At 37.9% G+C, this 19,417-nt stretch overlaps 1 protein-coding gene and 1 long non-coding RNA gene across 3 annotated transcripts in view; one reads left to right on the forward strand and one right to left on the reverse strand.

The window, feature by feature from the left end:
• The first annotated feature begins 2,372 nt into the window (after positions 1-2,372).
• On the forward strand, positions 2,373-12,198 carry LOC120536960. Its single transcript, XR_005635237.1, has 2 exons — positions 2,373-2,695; positions 7,193-12,198. It is a non-coding gene; the product is annotated as an uncharacterized LOC120536960 (long non-coding RNA).
• Positions 12,199-16,077: 3,879 nt separating this feature from the next.
• LOC120536961 (small G protein signaling modulator 3-like) overlaps positions 16,078-19,417 on the reverse strand; it is a 31,034-nt gene continuing 27,694 nt past the window's right edge. The window contains exon 8 of one of the 2 annotated variants that reach the window (XM_039765541.1): positions 16,078-16,930. In XM_039765541.1, coding sequence (XP_039621475.1) covers positions 16,847-16,930 — 84 coding nt within the window. In that variant the 3' untranslated portion in view covers positions 16,078-16,846. The remainder of the gene's footprint in view (positions 16,931-19,417) is intronic. The other variant, XM_039765542.1, reaches the window with a different exon arrangement.

Below are 19,417 nucleotides of genomic sequence, written 5' to 3' on the forward strand. Positions count from 1 at the left end.
CTGTTTGATGATGAAATATACATTTACTATGTGTGTGTGTCTTTCTGTGTTTTTTCTTTATTGTATCACCTAGACATTCGTAATTCTTGAGGTGGTTTTATAAATATAAATTGCCCTTTTAACCTTCTTAGCATTAGACCTGAGCATCACTCGGGTGTCCCGAGCGTCACTCGGGCAACTGTATAAACGTGTCTCGCGTAAGCGGGCAGGGCAGTGGAGTCGGTAGATAAATCCTTCGACTCCTTAATTTCCAGTACTGACTCCGACTCCTCTATATTTAATATGCTAATGTATTTTCCATGTTGATTGAAGGAAGGCAACAGACACGTCATTTAACTACAGAACTACTGGCTAGGAAGCTGACTCTCTACCATATTGGCCAGTTTAAACAAAAGACAAGATCCCCTGAACACACATCAGGCCATAGCACACACCTCCACCTACATTATTACACTTGTTTACACTCAAATTAACTTGTTAAACACATTATATCCGAAATAAAATGAAAACACTTTTTGTAATGTACCATAATCCAGATTACAATATGTCAATGTCAGGTTGTATAATAGCTCAGCTGAACTTCACACTAGTAGTAACAAAACTATGCACTGGGCTTTATTCTTATATCAGAGAAGTACTTCATTATGACTATTGTTTGTGAAATGGGACATTTGAATTTGCTGTATTTTTTTTCATTACAATTTATATTTATTAAGAGTCGACTCCAGGTACCCAAAATTGTCTCCCAACTCTCGCCCTAGTAAACTGTAGACCTGAAGATTTCTCAGACTGTAAAAGTACCAACAGTATTAGTGCTGAGCACTGCTCGGGAAACGATATCGGTGTGTCTTGTGTAAGTAACATGCCTAATTGATACACTGTCAACAAAGCAGACATGTCTTCTCCAAGCCTCATAATGGCATGTCAAATGAAATGTTTTTCAGCAGCTCCGGTGTTGCACACTCTTGACAGTGATGAAGAAGTGAATTTGGCTTCGGGCAGTGAGATCGAAAGTGATTCTGATGAATCCAAACGTGACACTTGTGTCAATCGCATATGTGCAGTGTGCTGTTCAAAAGCTAATCAGTCTGGAAAGAAAATCCGCAAGGAATCACATTACTATTGTCCCGACTGTGACGTTGGATTGTGTATTTCACCTTGCTTCAAGATATACCACACAAATTAAACATTTTGACAGTATATACGTTATTAACATTATTTTTTATTATTCATTATTATTATAATTATTGTTGTTATACATTCTACACTTCTGACTTTGTACTTTTAGTGTTTTGTATGTTTTACAAAACTAAGATCAGATTTAATAAATATGTAATTTATCAAGCAAAAAATGCAATGCTTTTTACATGTGTTTTCAAGAAAAAATGTGAAATCAAGGAGGTTAATTATGTAGTACTTGTTTCGTACTAAATCTTATGCTGTACGACACACAGCAACAAATAGTATAGGTTTTTTTTCTTTAAAAAAAAAGCCTGTTGTTTACCAAACATCAAGTTCAAATTCATCTTTATCTATTTTTTTTCCAAAATATAAGCTGCTATACTTAAAACAAGCTTGCTGTCCAGACTCGGACAGTGACTGCTTTTAATTTAAAGAACAAAATTAAAAGGTTTGAATTTATTAAATTAGCTTTTCTTTCCGTTTCTCTAATTGCACATAGATAGATAGATAGATACTTTATTAATCCCAAGGGGAAATTCACATACTCCAGCAGCAGCATACTGATAAAGAACAATATTAAATTAAAGAGTGATTAAAATGTAGATATAACAGACAGTAACTTTTGTATAATGTTAGCGTTTACCCCCATCCGGGGGGTGGGATTGAAGAGTCGCATAGTGTGGGGTCTCCTCAGTCTGTCAATGGAGCAGGACGGTGACAGCAGTCTCTCGCTGAAGCTGCTCCTCTGTCTGGAGATGATCCTGTTCAGTGGATGCAGTGGATTCTCCATGATTGACAGGAGCCTGCTCAGTGCCCGTCGCTCTGCCATGGATGTCAAACGGTCCAGCTCTGTGCCTACAATAGACCATTTCTCCGATTCCTATTTCTCAGTTTATTACTCTACTTTAATGTAAAGGCTAGTATTCCAATTTCCTCTCGCTGTCTGATAAAACGAGCCTTCATTTGCTGCTCTTTGTTTATAATGCAAGATGTTTGCTGCAAAAAAAAAGATGCATGCTGTCTCGGCTACCATAATACCTTGCGTAAAGGTACAACTAAATTACTGTAAAGTTTGGGAAAGCACAGGTTGAAAATATAGTTTTTTGTGATCAGATAATTTACTGCTCACCGATTTTTTTTGTGAAAATCTGCGATTTACATTGGCGACCTTTTGTTCGGAGCATCCCTAATATTACTCTATGGTTGTGAAAGTTGTTAAAATTGTTCATAGTGGGGATAGGCTGCTTGTTAGATGAACCAGGAATTTCTAGTTTTTTCAATTGGCTTCTATTAAATTTATTATGCTATATATCTCTCAGTGCCCATCTCCATGCTAACATTTCAGTTGCTTTCTCCATATTACAAATCTTTCCACTTCTGTCCTTTCTGCATTACTCCACTGGATCACTCTCTATGCCTTTTCTCCAATTTCTCTTGTCTCTTTCTGCTTGCACGTAAGCAGATGGCTCCTGAGGATGACACTCAGAACCAAGAGGGTAATAAAGAAAACAAGGTAATTCCTTCTTGCAGTGGACTTGTGACTTACGCCCTTTTTATGTTTCTACTTATTAGGATGGATGAAATCTGGCCTTGGCCTTTCAGAGTTCCCTTTTACAATATTTTTGTAATACGTGCTCATTTGTTTCATTTGTTCCTTTTTCCTGGAATTGTGTTTGTTGTGGTGTGTTTGTGGTGCCTTTTTTTTACATTTTCTTTACACAGTAGAACATAACAGAATTGCAGCACACAGTAAATTGCCTTTAAAATACAACAGGTCATTTAATGTTGATATAATGCCTATAAACCTGAAAACGCATTGTAAGCAAGTTTAACTGTGGGCTGTGTAGTTTCAAGCATTTTTAATTAATAATTTATTTCAAGTAATTGTATTGTGTAAGGATTTTAGTAGTGTCTTGGCTAGTTTCACAAGTTGTCTGAATATAGTCGTATGTATTTCTTGCACACAATGTCTTACACATTTCTCTTATGCACAGCACCTATATAGCTTTGCATAACACTAAGATAGAATTTTATGAATCTGGTGCCAATTTCTAATTCTGTACTTTTCTGTTAATGTAGTCATATGCATTTCCAAATCTTTATATTTTTATGTGTAACAGTTATTAAAATGTCAATGTGTTTGAGCTTTGCTGTATGATAATCTCCGTTAAAGAACGCGAATGTAATTTATTTTTTTCAGTGACAATTCGGTTGTCTGTAAGCACTTAATCCGGGTGACTCGAGTCTTTAATTATTTTGATGTTTTTCGGGTATCACAAGGAGAAAGAGTCTAATTTTTATGTTAATTTTTCATTATCTTTATAGTCAGCCACCCAGCACATAATGCACGGTGCAATTACATTTAATTTATCAAACGATAAGGGTGTCCTCACTTTGGTCACCTTCAGTTTCTACCTAGTTACCAGTGAAAGTAATTTGTTGCATTTTAAAAGTATAATTTTATTGCTTATACACTTCCTTTTTTATTTACTTGGATTTATGCAGACGCTAAAATTCAGAAGATGATTCATACATTTCTGATCTGTTGTCATTTGATTTTTTTGCTGTCAAATTATTCTGACAGTTTTATACACAGTACTGCAGTTCCCAATTCCATTTAAATTGGTGTGAAATTGTGTTTCATAAAAGAACATCAGCATACCTTGTTTAAATGTCAGTATAGAATAAAATTAAACAATTAAATAGGTTTTTAAATATTTTTTTTCTGTAGAGTTTTGTTTTTGCTGTTAAGTCACAGAAGAGATTACAAATGTAATTACAAAGTGCATTATACAGTCATGTAAAAAGTTTGATTTGATCTTCATTTAAGCAGTATCTTTAGATAAAGGTGATCCATCAATCCATTATCCAACCCACTATATCCTAACACAGGGTCCCTGGGGTCTGCTGGAGCCAATCCCAGCCAACAGAGGGCACATGGCAAGAACAAATCCCGGGCAGGGCGCACACACACACACACACACACATATACACCTAGCACACACTAGGGACAATTTAGGATTGCCAGTTCACCTCATCTGCATGTCTTTGGACTGTGGGAGGAAACCCACGCAGACATGGGGAGAACATGACTTCTTTCAGCTGTGTTATGTGTTTGAGGAATTTCTGGCATGCACAGTCCATTTTTAAATCTCCTCATATGATCTTGATGGGATTCTGATCCAAGTTTTGACTTGGCCATTCCAGGACTCTGCATTTTCTTCTACTTCAATTATTCCTTGGTGGATGTACTGGTGTGTTTTAGGATTATTGACCTATCGAAAGGTTTATTTTCAGTTGAGCTTCAGTCTTCTCAAATTATCTTCAAGCACCATTTGTTACAATCAGGAATTCATAGTGGATTCTGTGATGGAGAACTGTCCAGGCTCCTGATGCAGCAAAGCAGCCCCAAACCATTTCCACCACCATGCATCACATTTGGTATCGGGTTCTTCTGATCAAGTACTGTCTTTAGTTTATGCCAAACATGTCTTCTGGTATGGTAGACAAATAACTCTACTGTATATTCTTATTCTATCTTAGTGCATGTTTGCCCACAGCACATTGTTCCAGAAGTCCTTGTATTTGACTTGCTATTCATGGGCAAACTTTAGTTTTGCTGTGATGTTTTTTGGACATCATTTTACTGGCATACCTCCCATGTAGATTTGATTTGTGCAGCCTTTTTCTGTTGTGAACGCTGGCCCGGACACAGACAGACGGACAGCATATTTTCACCCACACACCGTTTATTTACAATAATATTATTTACAAATTGCTCACGTGCACCCCCAGTGCCGCCTTGCACTGATTTCCCCAATGTCCAGGCCCACAGTCTCTTGTGCCTTCCTGGCCGCCTCCCATCCTCTCTCTCCAGCTCTGTCTGCTTCCTCCCGACATCCACCACTGACTGGAGGGAGGCGGCCCCTTATATAATGCTCCCGGATGAGCCCCAGGTGTTCCCGGTATCCCCTCCTTAGCCACGCCCCAGCGTGGCGGAAGTGTCGGCTGTCCTCCTGGCAGCTCTCCGGGCGCCACATAAAGTCTTCCCCCCAGCACTTCCTGGTGTGGCGGAAGTGCTGGGCTCCAGGGACAATTAGGCACTGGGCGCCACCTGGCGGTGGCCACGGGTCCCTACAGGGTTGGGCTTCCATGCCCTCGACCCGTGGCCCCCAACAGAACCAGGACGGAAGCCCCCACTCGGTCTGGAGGAGGCACACGCCCTCCTCTGGTCCTCCAAGGCGTCCCGGCCGAGAACCACACGGGATAAACCGGCATCGGGGCGCCGCCTGGCGGTGACCACGGGCCCCTACAGGGTAGGGCTTCCATGCCCTCGACCCGTGGCCCCCAACAGAACCAGGACGGACTCCCCCTCGCGGTCTGGAGGAGGCACAAGCCCTCCTCACGTCCTCCTGAGCCCGGCCGGGGACCACACTGTTTGTAGACTCTTGCTCTTCGGCATCAACAGTTATGTTAAAGCTATGTGTAAGTCCCATGAAGAAATTCTTCAGTTCTTAGAGACTTCTTTTGGTATCTTGCATTCTGCTCTCAGGCTCTATTTGCTGAGGTTGCCTTGCCTGGAAAATTTGGCTTTTGTTTGAAATCTTATCTTCCTCATTTGTAGATGAGCTTCCAGATAGTGGAATGGTTGATTTCCAATTGTTTTTGGAGATTTAAAAACCCTTCCCAGAGTCCTAGGCATCTGTTACCTTCTTTCTGATGGTCCAAGAGAGCTCTCTTACTCTAGGCATTGTGATAATGCACACTTCAATAACCAAGAGCAAACCAAGCAAAATGTCTGAGGTTTAAACAAGACCAGTTCAAACCAGGTCTTCTCTAATGATGTTCTAATTATTTACACCAAATCTGGTGCATCTCATTCCAATTTTAGGTATTTGAGGTAGTGATAAATGGAGTGGTATGAAAGGGAAGGTCTACAGAACAGTAGTGAGACCAGCTATGTTATATGGGTTGGAGATGGTGTCACTGGCCAGAAAGCCGGAGACAGAGCTGGTGGTGGCAGAGTTAAAGATGCTAAGATTTGCATTGGGTTTTACAAGGATGGATAGGATTAGATGGTCAGCTCAAGTTGGACGGATAGGAGACAAAGTCAGAGAGGCGAGATTGTGTTGGTTTTGACATGTGAAGAGGAGAGATGCTGAGTATATTGGGAAAAGAATGTTAAAGATAGAGCTGCCAGGGAAGAGGAAAAGAGGAAGGCCTAAGAGAAGGTTTATGGATGTGGTGAGAGAGGACATGCAGGTGATGAGTGTGACAGAGCAAGATGACAAGGACAGGAAGATATGGAAGAAGATGATCCGCTGTGGCGACCCCTAACTGGAGCAGCAGAAAGAAGTACATTTAGGTAAATGGAGTGGTATACTTCGATAAATATAACTGTATTTATCCCCAGGGGGAAATTTGGATTTTTGCAGTGCTCTTTAAATCAATATATATGTATATGCACATACTATAGGCTGAACACTCACCAGAATAACTAAAATGGAAGTCCCAGTCCCAGTGCAGGAGCCCCAGTAGTGTTTCTTGACACACTTTTGCCGAATAATACACTGACTGTACTCTGTGTCAGTAGAGAGGATGTTACTTTTTACACAGGCAATATGTTATTTAAACATCATGCCACATTTACATTTTGTAGTTCATTGTTTGTTATATCACCTTCATGAATAGATACTGTTTAAATGAAGATCAAATTTTGGTATGTCCACATATGGTAAAGAAAAAAAACATTTCATAAGGTTTACTGATCTGCGCTTAAATCAGTGATATATAATTAAATGTCCACTGTGAGTGGGAAGCTAAAATCTTTATATAGCCTCTGTATTTCTTGTCACATTGTGTGTAGTACTAGGGTGTTGTACCGTGTTAGCCATTATGGATGTAGTTGAGTTACGGAACATGGCCGGCCAGTTCCAAAGTCCAAAATGGAGTTGTTTGGGTATGTTTTTATATGTGCACTAGTTACCAGACTCTTTTAATGTCTTTACAGCCAAAGAGTGGAGGAGGAGGAGGCAGACGAAGAGGAGGCCAGAGGCATAAAGGAAAGTCAATGAGCAGCTCGACGGCACCGACATCTAGTGGTGGAGGCAGCTAAACAGAAACCTTTATTGCTCCTTTCCTGAATGTAGGGGAGTTGCTTTTTATTAAGTAGCACTAAGTACAATGCCAGGCTGCTGTGATGCATTTTTCTCAGGAATGCTGGTGTTCCCCAGGGTTTCTTTCTCTCTTAATTTCGTTCACAATGGCAACAGCCATGTTGGTGGATGATTACACTGCTATTCATGCTTTCAGACCTGTGGGAAAGATTTTCAGTAAGGGGCCTTTCTGACAATGTGTAGTGTGATGCATGATGGAAAATGCCTCTCTCGTTTATTTTTTAGAAAATCCCCAAAAACTACAACGTTATAAAAATAGTCCGTTGTTGAAGATTTTTAAATTGTGGAGTAATGAAAAATAAAACTAAAACCAGTTTTAAATCGGCTTAGTTGATAAATCCAATAATGGACAAAATATAAATGCTTACTTTGTTATTCCACAAAATATACAATGACTCCGTAGTACACAATATATTGCTATACAGCCTAAATTCAGATTAGAACGTGACAGTTTTTTATGTTTTTTTTTTTTAATATATATATTTTTTCCTTTCACTTTAGTCCAGCATAAAATTGTAGGGATGAGGAAACCTTTACACTTAACATATTTTTGTGTAAAATGTTTTCATAAGCGATTCAGCAAGGAAAAATTGCCAGACTAGTCACGTATTCCATAAACCAAGTGCACAAAAAGATACGTCGCCACTTTGGAAGCACAAATAGCATTAATGTGGCTATCTCATGTTCCTCTGTTAAGCTTACTAACGCTGTCCACCTCAAAAGTGATTCTGTTCTAGGAATGTTTTTGTAATTTCAGTGTACTTGATTTTGTTACAGAGAATGGTTTAAACTATTTGTCAATGAAAGGGAATAATGGTGGGCTGTGAGCTTATAGAATCCCTATGGAAAATAATTTTGATCAAGGCTAAATTATGAAAATGAGACAAAAGCACTTTAAACGGACTACATAATTTGTCTACCGAATTTTAAAAAATCAATTTTTTATAGAGCATGTTTCTTTTATAGCTTTGAATTCACTTACTGATTAAAGATTCCTCTAGTCTACTATTAGAGCACCAGATACAGAGACTCTCAATGGAGGGGAAAACCTAAAAGATTAAAGAGATGGGTTACTTCTACGGTCTGCGTACACCTTTCAATGGATGTCTTGTTCTGTTTTATTAGACTGTATTGTGGAACTCCAGTGTAGTCTAATCCTCATGCTGGTTAACCAGAAACATGAGGAACAGCCCTTTTATTTTTGTGGAATAAATACAGTGGTCCATCTGACCTTGCACCGTGAAATGTACAAGGTTTTGTTTTAGTGATTTTTTTTTTTTTCTCTCTTTTAAACAATGTGTTTGATTAACATGTCCTTTTAATTGCACATTTTTTTTTTGTAAGAAAACCTGCACAGTCATTCACTGTGAACATTGCTTAGTTATTCCATGGCTTGTGACGTGTAGCCCGTCCATGTGTATTGAATTGAGTTTTGATCTTGCATTTTAAGTGTGGAGTACAGTAAATCATCCTTTGGCTGGGAATCATGGGTAACGTCAAGCCTTCCTGAGGGGCCATGGTGGTAATTCTAGGAGTTGAAGGCCGCTGTGTGTGAGCACTTTAGAAATTCTCCCTCAGCTGTCCAGAAATGATAAAACTGGACCAGTCCACTTGGGTTATGATGAGAGAATGAGGGCCCAGTGACCAGCTCGCTGTACTAAGTGCTACTGAAATAACATAAAAGCAGCAAGAGTTCTTTTGGTTTTGTTTTCTATTTTTATTGTCAGAATCTGACCAGTAGCAAAAAAAAAAAAAAACTTAAAAATGAAAATGAAGTAGTTTAGGGGTGAGATTTGTTTGAAATTATTTGTCAAATTACTGCACCAAAAAAGAAGAAGAAAAAAATCTGAAAAGTTGTACAGTATATGTTTTTGGGTCTAATTATTTTCCAGAGCTTTTTTTTCAGACCAGTAGACAAATGCTAAAAAAGTACATAAAAAAAGTTTAAAATATGCATAGAAAAAAACAATAATGCCACTTTGTTTTCTGTTTTTAAATGTAGCTACAAGTTAATTTTTTCTGGCACACAAGACGTTTATGTATGAAGAAGAAACAAATGTGCTCTGCTGTATATGATTTCTTCTTGACTAATACTTGTAGTTATATTTAAAAAAAAAAAAAAAAACAATGAATGAAAACTGAATTCAATCTGTAGTTGAGTGTTCTTTTTTTCCTGATCTGTGTTTCATCACTTCTTCATCTGAACAGGAAAACATCTTTTTGATTTTTTTTTTCATATCCGAAAAAAAAAAAAAACAAGACTATAACTGAACTTTAAATATTATTTTTTTTCTACGTTTCTTACATCCTATAGCTGAAATTCACAATTAACATTCACATCAAGGAAATAGTAAGTCTGTTTTTTATTTATTTACCAGTCAGACATTAATGTCCAATAAACTTGATGAATGGCTAAAAAAAAGCCAACTTTTTGTTTTTCATATTTGTAGGACATCTCCAAATTCAACAGACAGTAAAATATTCTGTTTTTATTTTTTATTGTTTAGAAAGGTTTGCAAAAATCAACAGTACCTGATCTTGCTATTACTTTCTCTTCACCCAGTGCTGGGCTTTCTCAGGACAGTCTCCTTAATCTTGATAGACTGGTTGCAGAGTGTAACGTTGTGCTGCTTTTGTGTGTTTGTGTGTGTGGTTGGCAGTGAAGGCAATGGAAATGGGCAGCATGGCACTGCTCAGATGTATTTGTAATTTCCAAGGTACTGCCCTGTACCATTCTTTTGTAAGGAATCTGGATTTAAGGACCTGAAATAGAAGGATATCACAGACATTAAAACTTGGTAAGGGAACAATCTGTGTTACAGGTTCAGAATTAGCAATATCCTATGACAAGCCGAATTAACATGTAGTGATATCTCTTTATTATATATAAAAAAAAATAAAAAGAAAACTGCTGAAGTGAAAGTAATGTAATGTAGGTGCATAAGAACGTACATGTATACACGTGTATGGCTGCACTCATACTTTTTACTTTGTAGTATATAAATTATAATCACTAAATGTATTCTGATTATTCAGTATGATATAATATGTATAATCTATCATAGTAAAAAGAATGAAAATATTTAGATAAGAAGAAAAATATTAGTAATAAAAAAAGAGGTGGAATAGCGGTAAACATGTTATATTGTAACTGATACATGTTGCAAACACAAATACTATACCAAGCCCTCGGCCATTGCTGCCGTTCATTCGTCTTTGCATTCCACATATACGCTATTTGACTTCTGCATTTCGAGTGCTCATTTAATATTTCAATGGTTGCTGGAATCAGTTTTTTTTTTTTTAGCTCTGATTCCGATTTCTCTGGAAACGTAAAGACATGGAGTCGATTGTTACTTTTAAATCTGAGCGGAAACAGAAGACTGTGTTTGAGTTCAGCTCTGCACAGGCACCGTTTAAATGCGGTAGAACTAGGCCCACTTTGCAGGAGTCGTTGGAAGGAAATTAAGGAGTGTATGGATTTGGCCGGTTTCAAGTATGATCTCCTTCTGTTTGAGGTGTTTTCTTTATCCCATAGTTTATTAAACATCACTGTTAAACTTCTAGACTTTGAGGGATTCAGTCTTTACAGGAAGTAAGCAAGATCTGGTATCTTTTTTTTCATTTATAAAAAAGATATACTGCTAAAAATGTTACTAGGTTGGGGGTGCCTTCTAACATTTAGAGATATCTGACAATGCAGTCTACTTTTTAAGATATTTGAGACCTGTTTCTCTCTTTTTTTATATTTTAAAATATCTGAAATGCATTTTCAGACATCTCAAATTGACCCTGCATGTATTTTCAGCTATCTGAAATGCATTTCGTGATAGCTGAAAATCACTTCCTATAAAATGTCATACTCACTGTAAGTCTCATTGAAAGAATATTTTAAAATACATTTGAAACGCATTTCAACAATGTTAAAATGAGCAGAGGATAATTCTAGAGATATCTTGACCTGCATTTCAGGTGGCTGAAAATGAACAGGAAGCTATTTTTGAGAACTAAAAATGTGTGTTGTAGATGCCTAAAAATGATTAGATATCATGGAATAGTTTAATTTGTTTTTAAATGTATCTTTAAACTTGTACAAGATATCTTAAAATAATATTGAGGGTGTCCTGAAAGACATTTTTAGATATCATGAAATGGGTTTGAGATCGAAGAATGTTTATAGATATCTTCATTTTGATGAATATGCTTTCTGTCCATGTTCACGTATGTGAAATACATTTCAAGATATCTCAAACTAACCTCCTGCTCAGTTTAACATATCTGAAAGTCTCACTGAATATACTGGCAGTTTTGCAGGAAGTCATTTTGAGAGATGACTTCACATGAATAGTGCGTCATTCCGAGATTTCTTGAAATCTTTACATATTTTGAGGTATCTCTGAATGTTGATTTGGCTTGCTTATTGCATCCCAGTAACATAGTAGATGCTGTTTACATTTTCAGTTCCTCTTGGAAGTCTGTTACCAATTCTGTGATTTTCTGACCTGAATCCATCCTCCTCTTGAGAGCTATACTATTCAGTAACAAAATACAGGGCGGGCCAACAGTAGGTAATGCAGTATTTACTAATCTTTACCTATAAACTTCTTTTTTTGGGGGCCAGTAAATGAGAAGGATTTTGAGAGGAAGGTCCACACAGTACATAAATCGAAGGAGTACATCTCGCAGGTATTTATGGATATTGATGCTCAGCAGAATTTGTGTGTCACAGTGTGGGGGACAGGGACCAGGAATGTTGATGGGAGGACATTTTGAGCACCTAAGAGACTAAAGACCCCAAACAGTACTGAACAATGGCTGACCCTGTGCGCGGACCTCTTAAGGTCCTGTGAAAAGACCATTTCCACTTGGAGATTTGATGAAATGTATCAAATCAAAAATACCTATAAAATAAATATAAATAATGAATAAATACTGTATACCAACTTTTGGCCCACCTCATGTTTCTGAATTGTTAATCATCATTGAAATCTTGCAATAATACATTCTCAAGTCCTTCATTTTATAAACCACATCATCATAACGGATATCTGATAAAATGCTTATTACTTACAGGGGCAGTTGGGACACTTGGGAGGCTAAGGTTTGAATCCAAATGTGGCCTCCAAGTTCTCCCTGTGCCTGCCCAAGAACTCCTGCATGTTAGGCCAGCTGGCATCTCTAGAGTGTCTCTGGATGAGTGGGGTGTGGGAGTGACTGTCTGTGCCCAGTGCTGCCTGGGTAGGCACCAGTTCCATAGGACACTTGAGCTGTGTAAGTGGGTTAGAAAATGGATGGACATCAGAACCCTGAATGGGATCAAGAATGTTAGGAAAATGCATTTGTGACTGGCAGGGTTGTTTACTTAAAGTAATCCTGTGCCAGTAGTTTGTGACTTTATGCTGCAAGATTTTTACTAAACAATGTAAGAATGTGGGGAATTGTGTTATCTTTCCTTTATGGTGTTGTAAGGCAATGAGTCTGATTTTTAAAAATCTTCTAAGGCATGATGATACAAACTTCATATATCCTATAAAGTAGCTTTTATTGGAGACCTGTGGCCAGCGTAACTCTGCAACCAGTCTTGCTGCTTCACACTAAATGGATTATACTTAATAATCAACCACCGATAATAATAATAAACCACCGATGTACTGAAATGTAATTTCTAGTTTAGAAAGCACTTGACTGAGGAGATTGTCCTGTTTGATTGTGTTCTTTTGTCAAGAATGTCTGGTTGGTTTCAGTGTTTCATCCTGGGCAAAAGAAGAGAAGAATGAGGGGAATCTGTACAATTAAAAGGCAGATTTCAGGTGACCACTGTCTAGAACCCAATGAACGTTTTCTGTGAGTAACTCGAGTCCTACATTTTCGTTATCTGTAAAGTGTTTTTTGTTTTGTTTTGCTTTGTGAAAGGTTCGAGTTGAAGGTATAGCGAGAACCGAAAAAGGCATTAAGAGTGAAGATAAGATTTTACATATTATAGCCTGACTTATTTTATATGCAGATATTTAAAAAAAAAAAAAAAAAACTTTTTTATTGACCTTCTTGCTTTTTGATATTTTATTAATTACTAAAGAGTTTGGGGTTTTGGATTTGATGAAAGTAAATTGAGAATGTTTATGTATTTAAAAAGTCCATTCTGTTTTGGGAAATTGCTTTTCATTATTGCATGATTTTTTTTTTTAAAGAAAGATTTCAAGATACCCTTATAAAAAAAAAATCAGGCAGAATGATGGATTGTGTTACATTTCAAATAAAAGCATCCACCTTTGCATCTTGTAGAGACTTTTTTTTTTTTGCTTTAATGATTTCATTTATTAGAGTCTGCGATTAACAAGCTGACGAGGAGACCACTCTCAAAGATGTGACGTTCACTTAGTGGGCCCACAATGAGCTCGTCCTGCCACAGTCAAGCACCCTGTCCAGATTTTACTTCTTCTGTCAGACCACTGCGGAATACTCTCCACCGGGGCGGATCTACTGTGAAATTCAAGAAGCTTAAGCATCGGGGCCCCTAATCTGGGAGACGTCCCAGAGGCGACTTTAGTCCACACTGCTGAAAAAATGTAGGTGTCTTCATGCATGGAAAAGGGCTTTTAAAAAATAATAAATAAATAATGCAATACAATACAAAATAATAGTTAAAATTTAAAAGGTTATCAGAGTATCGTGTAGGCTAGCCATAAGTGAAAAAAACATTCAATTAAGGATGTTTCATTCTGAATGTACTTAATATGAAATGACTAAAATACTTAACATTTGACAGAAAATATTAAAATTTTTACTAAAATTATTTATCTTAGGCTAGCCGTAATCGAAAAAATTAAAGTATATAATTTGTTGCTTGCGGTTGTTGGGAAGGACAACATTTCGGTAACTTATTTATTTCTAAAATGTCTAGAAGTAAAAAGTTAATAATTAACTGTGGTCATTTCTATATTTTATTTCATCATTCGTTGATGCACCATGCATGTATATAACATTTTAAGGATGTTTCATTCTAAATATAATTAATATGAAATGACTAAAATGCTTAACATTTAACAGAATAAAAATTTTTACTAAAATTATTTTTCTTAGGCTAGCCATAATTAAAAAAAAAATGAAAGCATATTTCGTTGGTTGCGGTTGTTGGGAAGGACAACATTTCGGTATCTTTATTTCCAAAATGTCTAAAATAAAAGGTGAATATTTAACTGTGGTCTTTTCTATCTTTTATTTCATCATTCGTTGATGCACCGTAACATTTCCCTATTTTTTTCACCTCCCCATAACTCAAACCATAAAGGTATAGAAGATATTTCTTCATACCAGTGAGTTTGGCGTCTGAGATGATCCAGTACAGAAATGTTAATCAAAATCTGAAATGTAGTGGTTACATTTTCAAACAATTTGTGGTGATGTGTCGAAAAATTACCCCACTGAAGAAGAAAACAATGGTTACTTCAACCTCATTGCTGGTTACAAAGGGGTCCCCATAACAGTTCAAGCTTCAGGACCCCAAAAATGTTGGTCTGCCATAGCCCCCCATAACCGGTTAGTATACTAGGCCGGTTTATAAACTACAGTAACACTTTTAGTCTAGGAACTGCATCTGTTACTCAAATGTCGTCGTATAACAAAAAGGCGTCTTCAGTCTTAATAACAAACCAGTGGGTATGTAAAACAAATTCCCTTTGGAATGATCAGAGCTGACTTAAGTGAGACATATTTCTTTTGATATTGCATACTTCAGTATAAGACCTGTAAATCTTTCATATTTTCAAGGCTCTTAATAGGCCACTCTGCACAGAGGTTATTTACTGATTCTTGGAAGGTCTTGTTACCCAAGTAGGTAAGAAATTTGATAAACAAGAGGTGATCATTCAGTCCATCAAGCCCATTTGTTTAACCGATAGCTAAGCTGTCCCAGTATCACATCCAGATTCTGCTTAAAGGTTGTCAAGGTTTCTGTTTTACCTCCATGTCTCTGTTGTAGATTCCCACAACTCTTTGAGTAAAGAAGTTCTTCCTGGCTTCAGTCCTTATTGCTCTTTTCCCTAATTTCCAGTGGTATTCTCATGCATGTGCTTCACTGTTGTGCTGGATCTACTTTATCAATGCCTTTGAGGATTTTAAAGACCTGGATCAAGTCCCCACACAGTCTCCTCTGCTGGAGACTAAACAGGTTTAATTCTCTGAGTCTGTCAGAGTGCTGCATGACCTTATGTCCCAGGATGCACTTGGTCATTCTCCACTGCAATTGTGTGCCACACCTTTCTGTCCTTACGGAGCGGCCGGTCATTTTTAATGTACTGAGACTCTTTACCGTGGCTCTCCCATTAGCAGTATTTGGCATAGTCGACATGAAGTCCTAGTGGCAGTGCTGATACTTTTAGACCACCACAGATAGTCCCAGCTGTGGCTGTTGTACTTTGTGTATACTTGTGAGAGGAAATTGCCAAAAAAGGCGATTACAGTAAAACGGTACACGATAGGAAAATGGAAAGGGGAGTTCTGTGATCAGCAGTCAAAAATACAAAAGACCCAAGCAAAGTGTTCAAGAAGGAAAATCTTTGCTGTCCAGTGTAGTAAAAAAAAAAAAAATAATAATCGATCAACCCTCAAACCCTATGTATGACGCAGACTTGTATTCAGAAAACTCTCTCCATTATCTAGTGCCCACAAAGAATTTGACTTTGATGGTCCCCAAACTGAAGTATAATAAAAACAGACAAAATGGTGTAGAGATATGGTTTATTTACATTGTGATAAGATATAAAGTGACAAGCAGAGCTATTTGCCGTCATAAATTTCATTATATGTGATCAATATTTTCTTGACTTTAGTCAAATATACATTCATTTTTGAAGTATCCCTCCCCAATGCCTATACGGCCTATCGAGTCTACTTTCAGTCTCTCGGAGCTGTTCCACTGGATTGTCCACTGACGGGAGTCCCGTACCCCCATTCCATTCCATTCCCACTTCTCCTCCACCACCAAGTGCACGTCTCCATATGTAGGCATTTGCTTCAATAACTGCAGTGTCTGTGCCATCCGCTGTGGTAGGAGTTGGCATACATTGCTCTTGAAAAGGACAGCAGGCCATCCGAAGAAAAGCCGAATCTGAAGTTAGCGTAAAAACAAAAGTGAATGCACTTCTTTGGTGGGGTGTAGGTGCTAAGACTTGTCTGTGTGAGTGAGCGTGTGAGATTAGGTAGATGTGGCCTCTCTCCGTCCACTGCTCTTTCTGTAAACTCATAACCGCTTTTGTTGCCTTATAAAAATAACTGTGTCCTCTAATGTGGGCTTGTAATGGACAAACGCTGCATAGGATAGGACTAAATAACCTGGCAGTCACCTTCTTAAAAGAAATCCAAAGTAGTGCAATTATGGACTAGGGCCATCTGGAGTGTTGTGTTCTTGTGTAATTTTTAATAACGAGAGAAATGGAGGGGGGGTGGGAATGACAATGGGCAACTAATTTTTGGCTTTTCCTCAACTTCCATCAACCGTCAATATCCCAGCTAAACAAATGATGTTTGACAAGCATGTCCTGCACGCCCTCCTTCAGTGGTCTTCGTTCCTTCTCCTGTTAAGACCAAAAAAAAAAAAAACACAATTAATTACACAATCTTTGTCAAAACGATCATCTCCTTTAAGTTCAGTGTTGTTTGTGACAACGTTTAATCTTCCCTTTTCCAGATGTAGCTGAGCTGGCAAAGGTAAATTCTTAACTTTGTAAGCAGTAGGACATGTTTTCTTTAACGCATTACAAGGAGAATTCTGGAAAACATGGCCATTTGGTTCAGGTGGGTGGTGACAGGTATTGATAGTGGAAGGCTAGCTGTAGTGTGTATAATGTTCCCAGGCTAGCAGGGCGATGTATAAATTTCACATTCTAATTGACCATGACAGGTTAAGAAAGAAGCAAATTGAAAGCCCTTTGATTACACCGGACAGGCACGTCAAAGGATGGAGAGAACATGGAGCTGGTATGGCTGTCCATAAGTCTGAATTAACACAAGTCAAACACCCTAAATCAGGTGTTCATAAGAAGTGAAGCGATTTACTTCAGGAGGTACAAGAGCAGTCGTCTCAAATAGAGGGGGAGTCAAAGTTGTGTTAACATTTGAATGGCGGAAACGATTTATTCACAAAACTTACTTCATATGTGCAAAATGATTTACAGGAATGTCTCAACCTATTCACCATCACGTTCAACATGTATACCATATGTGGCACATAAATTGTATATAAGTATATATAGCAGTACCATTTGTGTTAACATAATTTTGACACACCTTGTACTTTAAATATTAAAACATGTGCTTCAGTTTAAAGTCTAAATATTCGATTACAATAGAAAGTTGTCATTTTTCACCCTCTGTAGACGGCTAGATACCTGCTAAAGGATCACAGCTCAAAAATAACATCACATTCTTAATTGAAATAGTGAAAAGTGATATCCATCATGCTTACGTTTGAGATGAGTCATTTTTAACCTTTAGCAAGTAGCTCTAAGAGGGCTTAGGACCACCAGTAAAGAATCAAATAGCAACAATATTATCACGTTCATGATCAGGAAGCTCAAAATAGCACAAAATGACACTCCACTCGCCTCCATTACTGGTCCCTATCAGTTCTAAAAAGGAGTAAATTTAACCTCTCGTATTTTATTAAGGGGTGAAGCCCAATGTGTGGGCTGATGTTTCTTGCACAACTTCAAAGCCTTCTAATCATTTTTGCTGAAGACGACTATTGGTATTACTCTAAATCATAAGGGCGGAAATGTACGGCCCAGCCAGAGCCCAAACTTGAATCTGATTGAACATCTCTGGAGAGATCTTAAAATGGCTATGCACCGACGCTTCCCATCCAACCCTAATTCTGAGGAAAAAAAATGAATTTAATCCATTTTGGAATAAGGCTGTAACATAACAAAATGTGGAAAACGTGATGCGCTGTGAATACTTTCTGGATGCTATATATATATATATATATATATATATATATATATATTTATACACACACACACAAACCGGATTCCAAAAAAGTTGGGACACTAAACAAATTGTGAATAAAAACTGAACGCAATGATGTGGAGATGGCAAATGTCAATATTTTATTTGTAATAGAACGTAGATGACAGATCAAACGCTTAATCCGAGTAAATGTATCATTTTAAAGGAAAAATATGTTGATTCAAAATTTCACGGTGTCAACAAATCCCAAAAAGTTGGGACAAGTAGCAATAAGAGGCTGGAAAAAGTAAATTTGAGCATAACGAAGAGCTGGAAGACCAATAAACACTAATTAGGTCAATTGGCAACATGATTGGGTATAAAAGAGCTTCTCAGAGTGGCAGTGTCTCTCAGAAGCCAAGATGGGTAGAGGATCACCAATTCCCACAATGTTGCGCAGCAAGATAGTGGAGCAATATCAGAAAGGTGTTACCCAGCGAAAAATTGCAAAGACTTTGCATCTATCATCATCAACTGTGCATAACATCATCCAAGATTCAGAGAATCTGGAACAATCTCTGTGCGTAAGGGTCAAGGCCGTAAAACCATACTGGATGCCCGTGATCTCCGGCCCTTAAACGACACTGCACCACAAACAGGAATGCTACTGTAAAGGAAATCACAGAATGGGCTCAGGAATACTTCCAGAAACCATTGTCAGTGAACACAATCCACCGTGCCATCCACGCTGCCAGCTGAAACTCTACAGTGCAAAGAAGAAGCCATTTCTAAGCAAGATCCACAAGCTCAGGCGTTGTCACTGGGCCAGGGATCATTTAAAATGGAGTGTGGCAAAATGGAAGACTGTTCTGTGGTCAGACGAGTCACGATTCAAAGTTCTTTTGGAAATCTGGGACGCCATGTCATCCGGACCAAAGAGGACAAGGACAACCCAAGTTGTTATCAACGCTCAGTTCAGAAGCCTGCATCTCTGATGGTATGGGGTTGCATGAGTGCGTGTGGCATGGGCAGCTTGCATGTCTGGAAAGGCACCATCAATGCAGAAAAATATATTCAGGTTCTAGAACAACATATGCTCCCATCCAGACGTCATC

This window comes from Polypterus senegalus, chromosome 10 (assembly GCF_016835505.1).
Source record: "Polypterus senegalus isolate Bchr_013 chromosome 10, ASM1683550v1, whole genome shotgun sequence".
In the NCBI taxonomy this organism is placed as follows: Eukaryota; Metazoa; Chordata; class Cladistia; order Polypteriformes; family Polypteridae; genus Polypterus; species Polypterus senegalus.